The 8459-nt window shown below is 35.3% G+C and overlaps 1 protein-coding gene across 1 annotated transcript; it reads right to left on the bottom strand.

Annotated features, from left to right (window-relative positions):
• Window positions 1-591: 591 nt before the first annotated feature.
• On the bottom strand, window positions 592-1567 carry LOC131876005 (leucine-rich repeat receptor-like kinase protein HAR1). The gene is made up of 3 exons (XM_059220758.1): window positions 1401-1567; window positions 911-1188; window positions 592-806 (listed from the first exon to the last, which is right to left on the bottom strand). Exons 1-3 carry the CDS (start codon window positions 1565-1567, stop codon window positions 592-594), a joined length of 660 nt encoding a protein of 219 aa, XP_059076741.1.
• Window positions 1568-8459: the final 6892 nt, after the last annotated feature.

The raw sequence follows: 8459 nt of genomic DNA, 5'->3' as shown, positions 1-8459 counted from the left end.
CAACTTCATTATAATTACTTGATCATCTTGCCATCTTCATTAGTCATATGATTACAAAACCATACAAGTTGAATTCTATAGCATTCAACTTCGTTATAATTACTTGATAATCTTGCCACCTGATATTCAACCCATCAAAATTGACTCTTTATATAGAGGCCTTAAGAATTGCATAGGTGATTCTCGAGGTTACATAACATTTCTAGATTTTAGGTTACCTTGACAAATATTTAATGTTTTCCCTTTTAACATTATTTGATTATTTCTTGAATATTCCAACATAATGAACCTTTTTTTTATTACATGACCTGTAAAAGATCAATGCAGTTTAAGCGTTGAAAAGTTTCCCATCTTATAATCATTGACAAATGTTTTATTTTTAATTGGAGACGTAAACGACTTCGTGCTCATTCTGAGAGTGGGTACTTGATATCCTGTCCAGATGCTCGGTTCTTATTTGATCTTTTGTCTCCTTCAGGTGGTCGCCGCTGCATGCCACTAACATCTCTACCACTTTTCTCATACAAGGCTGCCAATTTGGCTCTTTGTTAGTGCAAATCAAACCCACACGTAAGATGCTCGTCATTTGTTCTACGCAATTGTCCTTTTCACAGCGTGTTCATCGAGCACTTCCATCTCTTCCCTGCCCATTCGAATTGTGTTGCGTATCCAACTCACGATGTCGGCGTCCTCTCCATACTTCTCATCACCCGTAGCTTTCTTACCACTCACCAGCTCTAACACCACCACTCCAAAGCTATAGACGTTACTTTTCTTGTTCACCTTTAGCCTAGTTTCCGCATACTCTACTCACCATGTTTTCAAAAATAAAACAAAAATAAAATATATAGACATAATTTATGAGGGAAAACTAAATTATTAGAATTTAAAGGACAGAAAGTGTTGGTGCCTGGGGCTATATTTCCGTGGGATCCTACATAACCAGACAATGTATACTTGTCACCAAGCTTGTGAAGCTCTCTGGATACGCCAAAGTCTGCAATCTTAGCTCCCAAATCTCTGTCTAGCAAGATGTTGCTGGATTTCACATCTTTGTGCAATTTTGGAGGGGAGAAATTGTGATGCATATAACAAAGGACTCGAGCTACACCAAGAGCGATCTGATAACGCTTCGGCCATTGCAGAGCCATCTGTGGCCTTTGACCACTGTGCAAATGGTCAAATAAGCTACCATTGCCATGAACTCGTATACCAATAGCTTAAAATTAGACTCATCACTTGAAATGCAACAAAGAAGCTTTAAGATGTTGGTGTGTCGGATGAGTCCCAATGCATTCACCTCTACTTCCCCCATTTTATTCTATCTCTGCTCATCTTTTCTATTAGAATTTTCCCCAAATCTGGTCATGTTGCAGATCTTCTTGATGACCACCACTTGCCCGTTCTTCAATATGACCTTGGAAACTTTCCTAGCCCCTCTGGATCCAATCATGTTACTCTCCTTCAAATTGCGGAATATGTGAAACTCGTCCACTTCTGTCCAGTAGTGAAGATAACTGATGTTGTTTGAGCATGCAGTTCCAAGTTTAGCTACTATTTTTAGCATCTACCATAAAAACTATCATGCACCGTAAAGCTCAATCATGCACCGTTATATTCAGCATGCATCGCCATCCACTGAAGATTGCCTTTGATTTTTTAATAGATCCATAGTTTGATATTTTTTCGGTTATTGAATTAGATAGAATATTTTAACTGCCAGTTTTAATTCTGGCTAAAGAATGCATGCCCGTAGAAAATTATTTTTTTCCCAGCCAAATAAAGCATGCTACACATGCTATGAGTTTTAGAGTTTTCTTGTTATATCATAGTTTTTCAACTGCCTTTCCAATATTAATCAAATAATAAACAGCCTTTATTAGCAGAGTTAACTGTTGTTAGCTTTCTCTACGGTGACTTTGTCTTTGTCTATTTAAAAGTCAGCCTCTTTGTAATTTTATTATTCTACAATAAAGAATCTCTGCTTCAAAACAGGGTCTGTGTTAAAAATAGAGTATTCAACAATTTATGAATTTCCCATTCTTGTTATGTGATTTGTAAGGGGTATGTAAGTCAATTTATATATTGGTGTTATTGTTTGCTTTCTATTATTTTATTTTGAATTAGTTGGCTTAGAGGAGACAAGGTAGATTCAAAAATCTATAATTGGTATCAGAGCAGGTAAAATTGTTTTGGGTTAAAGTTTTATTGTTAGAATTTCACCAAAGATAATCATGTTGAATTCTAACAGCATGCCCGTTCTAGAATTTGATGGGAATGACTATGATTATTGGTGCATTAAGATGCTGAGTTTTTTTATAGGAAAAGATTTGTGGGAGATTGTTGAATCAGGTTATGAGGAGCCAACTGACTGGAATGCCCTTATAGGCAATGAAAGAACAACAAGAAAGGAAGCAAGGAAGAAGAATGGTCAAGCTTTGTTTCACATTCAGATAGGTATTGATAAGAGCTTATTTCCAAGAATATCAGGATCAACAACTGCCAAAGATGCCTGGAAAACTCTACAGGAAGCTTACTAGGGTAGTGATCAAGTTAAGGTGATCAAGATTTAGACATTGAAGCGAGAGTTTGAGAATTTGAAGATGCAAAAAGATGAAAGTATAAGTGACTATTGTGTCAGAGTCAAAGATGTGGTCAATAAAATGGCTACACTTGGGGAAACTGTAAGCAATGAAGTTTTGATAAAAAAAAGTATTAAGATCTTTGACACCCAAATGGAATCATGTTGCCATAATCATAGAAGAAAGAAAGGATTTGACAAAACTACAGTTTGATCAATTGGTTGGATCCCTGATGTCTCATGAAGAAAGATTGAAAGATACTTTTGAAGGTGTAGAGAAAGCGTTTTCCTCTAAATTACAAATCACAAAGAATGAAGATGCAAGCAACAGTAGTGCCAAAAGCAATCAAAGCCAAGGTAAAGGGCAAAGTCAAAATTATTAAAGAGGTAGAGGCAGAGGTGGCTCAAGAGGAAGAGATGGTTCCATAAGAAGAGGTAGAGGCAGATTTGATAAGAGAAATGCTCAATTTTACCATTGAAAGAGAATGCAGATAGAAAGAAGGTAAAAGTGCTAACTATGCTCAAGAAAGTAGTGATAATCCTCTTGATCACTTGGATTTATCTTATGCCAAAGGTGAAAATACTAGTAAAGATGTTTGATACCTAGATTCTGGATGCTCTAACCATATGGTAGGGAATGAGAAGTTGTTTTCAACAAAGGATGGAAGTTTCAAATCCAAGTTCTAGCTTGGTGATGATAAATCATTGGAGGTTTTTGCCAAAGGAGCTATGGAGGTCCAAACAAAAGAAGGTATGAAGAGAGTTCATGATATTTATTATACTCTACAATTGAAGCACAATTTGTTAAGTGTTGGACAGCTATGTGAAAAAAATTATAAAGTAGTCTTTGATAATAAGACATGTACTATCTATGATAAGAATTAGGGCAATAGGGTTATCACTGTTGTGCCTATGACAAGAAATAGGATGTTACCCTTGAGGTTTGGTTAACATAACAACAGTCTGGCAAGTATGGCTTATGAGGATTCAAGTTGGTTATGGCATGTCAGGTATGGGCATTTAAATTTTCATAGTTTGAAGTTTCTAACCTCACATGCATTAGTTTCTGTTTTTCCCAAGGTAGAGGAGCATAAGGAGGTTTGTGAGGATGTGTTAAAGGAAAATATGCAAGGGAAAAGTTTCGAAAGGGCAATGCATGGAGGGCCCATCACCCACTTCATCTTGTTCATTCAAACACATGTCGTCCCATGTAGACTAAGAGTTTGGATAAGTCATCATATTTCATCACTTTTATTGATGGTTACTCACAAAATTGTTGGGTATATTTTTTGAAGGCCAAGGATGAAGCCCTAGATCTACATTCAAGAAGTTCAAAGCCCTTGTGGAAAATGAGAAAGGGTGCAAGATCAAATGTTTGAGGACTGACCATGGAGGAGAATTTTTATCGAAAGCTTTCCAGAGTTATTGTGATCTGAATGGCATCAGGAGGCAACTTACTACTACATACACACCTCAACAAAATGGAGTAGCTAAAAGGAAGAATCGTACTATGGTTGAAATGGCAAGGTGCATGTTACAAACCAAGGGATTGAGCAATACTTATTAGGGAGATGCAGTTGCTACATCAGTGTACATCCTCAACCATACCCCCACCAGTGCACTCGAAAAGATGACTTCTCATGAAGAATGGTATGGGAAAAGGTCTAATGTTGATCATTTCAAAGTTTTTGGTTGTTTGGCTTATGTGCATGTACCTAATCAGAATAGACAAGAGTTAAATGCAAAGAGTGAGTCATTTATTTTAATTGGGTATAGTGAGAAAAGAAAGGCTTATAGATTATATAATCCCCTCACTAACAAGCTTATTGTCTCAAGAGATGTGATTTTTGATGAAGGGGAGTTTATGGTCATCAAAAAGACCATGTTGAGAAGACAAAACCTGTTTTGAATGATGATATAATTGTTGATATTGATCATAAGCAGCCAACTAATACTTTTTATATACAATGGTTTAACTCCACCAAGCAACCCTTCATCAAGTTATTCAGTACCAAGTTCAAGTCCAGCTTCTTCTCCAACTTCTACAAGGAAGGTAAGGAGATTGAGTGATATCTATCAGAGGAGTGCAAATCAAGTACATGAAGAAAACCCAATAGGTAAGATATTGAATTTTTCTTTATTAGCGAAGGCTGATTTTGAATCATCACATTTTGAATATGCATGTACTAATGAGGTTTGGGTGCAAGCCATGCAAGAAGAGATGGATTCCATTCACAGGAATGACACTTGGCAGTTTATAGAGCTTCCACATGAGAAGAAGAAGATTGACATCAAATGGGTCTACAAGACCAAGTTTAACAGTGATGGGAGTGTTGAAAGACACAAGGCAAGATTAGTTGCTAAACGCTTCACACAAAAGTAGGGAATTGATTATGAAGAGACATTTGCACCAATAGCAAGACAAGAGACCATTAGAATGTTGATTTCATTAGTAGCTCAAAAGAAGTGGAGCATACATCATATGGATGTAAAAAGTGCCTTCTTGAATGGGTACTTAGAAGAGGAAGTATATGTGGAGCAGCCACAAGGTTTTGAAGTGGAAGGAAAAGAGCATCATGTCTATAGATTGAAGAGGGCTATGTATGGTCTCAATCAAGTACCAAGAGCGTGGTATGCTAGGATTGATGAATATTTTTAGGAGAATGGCTTCCAGAGAAGTAAGAGTGACCATACCCTTTACTACAAACAAGAAGGTATTGATATTCTAATCATAAGTTTGTATGTTGATGATCTATTGTATATGGGTAATAGTTCTAAGATGAAAGATGAACTCAAAGGTTCTATGATGCATGAATTTGAGATGAAAGATCTTGGTCTCATGAAATATTTTCTAGGAATGAAGGTTTATCAAAGTAAGGATGAGATTTTTAATTGTCAAACAAAGTATGCATAAGATATGCTGAAGAAATTTGATCAGCTTGATTGTAATCCATCCCCTACTCCAAGTGCTCATGGAGTTGTGTTATGTAGAGATGATGGTGCTAATTTAGTTGATGAGACATCTTACATAAGTATTGTGGGGAGCTTGATGTTTCTAACCCACACAAGGCCTGATATTGCATTTTCAGTTTCACTTGTTGGGCTATCCCACATTAATGGTTCCCACTTTTTCCAATGAAGGAAATTGGCAAAAGTGGAGAATTTTGTTTAGGGGGGGTTTGAGTGAAGTGGGGGTGTTCGAACGGACTACCCTTTGAGGTTTGAGCGAAGCCCCCACTTCGCTCAAACCCCCTCTTTCAAGTGAAGCACCTTTAATGCTTGTTTATGTTGTTTTTCAATTATATTGGGGGGGGGGGGGGGGGTTCGATCGAACCCCCCTAAAAATGGGGGGTTTTCTTGAACCCCCCTTCATTCGAAACCCTTTTTTAACACTTCTCTGAAGCTTTCTACATTTTTTTGTGGATTTTTGGCTTTCAAACCTCTGGTTGAAGGATCAAATGGAATGATCTTGACAACCCAAAATGTAGTATTGTAGTCCTCAAAGCAATCTTTCCAATGACTATAATTTTATTACATATTGAGTTTATTATGAACTTGTTTTTTTAATTTTACCAAACATAGGTTTTTCACCGAACATGAATTTCTCTGTTCAGCGCATTGAGAAAAATAAGAAACTAATTCAATTTTTTTTTGAAAAATATCTAAGCCCCAGGTATTGATGTCTTCTTTCTAACAAAAAAAATAAAATTGAATTTCGATATATATAGAACAAGTTATGTCTTCAAACTTAAACCTATGTCGGAATTATGACTAGTCGGACTTCAAAACTTAATAAAATGAAAAATATTGAACATATCACTATCAAATCAACTGCAAGCCCTGGATATTGATGTTACAAACCAAAATTCAAAAGAATTGAGTTTTTATCATTTATATTAAAAAAAGTTATGTATTTCGGGAGAGACATCACTCTTAAAAAATGTAGTTTATTGTAAAAAACTACTTTTTGAGGGAGATGGAAAAATTAAAAAAAAATCCTTCAAATTTTTTAAAAAAATATATATATAGAATCTATATACAAAATGCTACAAATCACTAATTTACATCATATTCAAATTCTTAATAGTTTAAAAGTTATAGTTGTCGAAAGTTGAAGATTATTTTAAAATTGTTCATCTCAGTGTCAAAAGTTGCAAAAAAGTGGGAAGCATTATTGTGAGTTCACCTTGTTTCAAGGTATATGAAGAATCCATAAAAAATACATATGAAGGCAACCAAGAGGATTTTAAGGTATGTGAAAGGGACTTTAAATTTTAGTATACATTACTACTCTTTTGAAAAGTTCAATCTTGTTGGATTTAGTGATTTAGATTGGGGAGGTAGTATGGATGACCGTAAGTCTACATCTGGGAATTGTTTCTCTTTTGATTTTGGATTAATTTCTTGGAGCTCAAAAAAGAAAAGCATTGTTGCCCTCTTATCTATAGAAGCAGAGTATGTTGCAATTACCTCAGCAGGTACACAAGCTCTTTGGCTTAGAAAATTTTTAGAAGAAATTGGAGAAAAACAAATTTAGCCTACAGTGATTTATTGTGACAATGTAAGTGCCATCAAGCTAGTAAAGAATCTGATTCACCAAAGCAAGACAAATAATTTTGACATGAAATATCACTTCATTCGAGATTTGGTCTCAGAAGAAAGAAGTTGAATTGAAGCATATAAATACTCAAGACCAACTAGCTGATATATTCACCAAGGTAGTTGCAAAAGCTCAGTTTTTGAAACTTCAGGATAAGATCATGAGCTCTCTCACTATCAAGGGGGAGTATGAAGATAACTAATGTTGTTTGAGCATGTAGTTCCAAGTTTAGCTACCATTTTTAGCATCTACCATAAAAAACTATCATCCACTGTAAAGCTCAATCATTCACTGTTATATTTAGCATTAATTGCCATCCACCGATGATTGCCTTTGATTTTTTAATAGATCCGTAGTTTGATATTTTTTCAGTTATTGAATTAGATAGAATATTTTAACTACCAGCTTTAATTCTGGCTGAAGAATGCATGCCCGTAGAAAGTTAGTTTTTTCCCAGCCAAATAAAGCATGCTACACATGCTATGAATTATAGTGTTTTCTTGTTATATCGTAGTTTTTGACATGCTAGTTCCAATATTAGCCAAATAATAAATAACATTTATTAGCAGAGTTAACTGCTGTTAGTTTTCTCTACGTTGACTTTGTTTTTGTTTCTTGAATAAAGGTTGTGATCTCTATTTAAAAGTCAACCTCTTTGTAATTTTATTATTCTGCAATAAAGAATCTCTACTTAAAACAGGGTCTACGTTAAAAATAGAGTATTCAACAATTTATGAATTTCTCATTCTTGTTATGTGATTTGTGAGGGATATGTAAGTTAATTTATGTATTGGTGTTATTGTTTTCTTTATGTTATTTTATTTTGAATTAGTTGGCTTAGAGGAAACAAGGCAGATTCAAAAATCTACAAGTAGAATGGAGTTACTTTCCACAATGGTATGCTTCTTTGCCTCTTGAAAGACAAATGACAAAGACAAACAAAGCACAAGGCCAAGACCACTATAAGTAAAGTTGGCAACAAAATTGTAGCTAAACTCCATGATGAAAACTTACGAGTAGAAAAACATGGAGGTAGCATCAGATTCTGACCCCCGCATAGCTTCAGATTGCCCAGGAAGCTCTTCTTGTAAGTTGGATTGTCTAGACCCTTAGGAATACACCTAGACAAGTTATTATTGGATAAATTCAGAAAATTCAGCTTCAGGCATCCTAACTCGGGAGGAATTCCACCTGAAAGAAAATTGTTTTACAGAACAAGATTTATCATGTCATTTAGAACTATAGGGATTTCACCTATAAGCTGATTGTGGTCCAAAT

This window comes from Cryptomeria japonica, chromosome 5 (assembly GCF_030272615.1).
Source record: "Cryptomeria japonica chromosome 5, Sugi_1.0, whole genome shotgun sequence".
Classification (NCBI taxonomy): Eukaryota; Viridiplantae; Streptophyta; class Pinopsida; order Cupressales; family Cupressaceae; genus Cryptomeria; species Cryptomeria japonica.
Note: the sequence above shows the minus strand (reverse complement) of the source record. Positions and strands in the feature narration are given on the sequence as shown.

Coding starts and splice junctions, on each gene's coding strand:
- LOC131876005 (XM_059220758.1), bottom strand. CDS start 1,567: ATGCTAAAAATAGTAGCTAAACTTGGAACTGCATGCTCAAACAACATC. Junction 1,189..1,400: donor AAGGTCATATTGAAGAACGG/GCAAGTGGTGGT, acceptor TGGCAATGGTAG/CTTATTTGACCATTTGCACA. Junction 807..910: donor CCACGGAAATATAGCCCCAG/GCACCAACACTT, acceptor CATGGTGAGTAG/AGTATGCGGAAACTAGGCTA.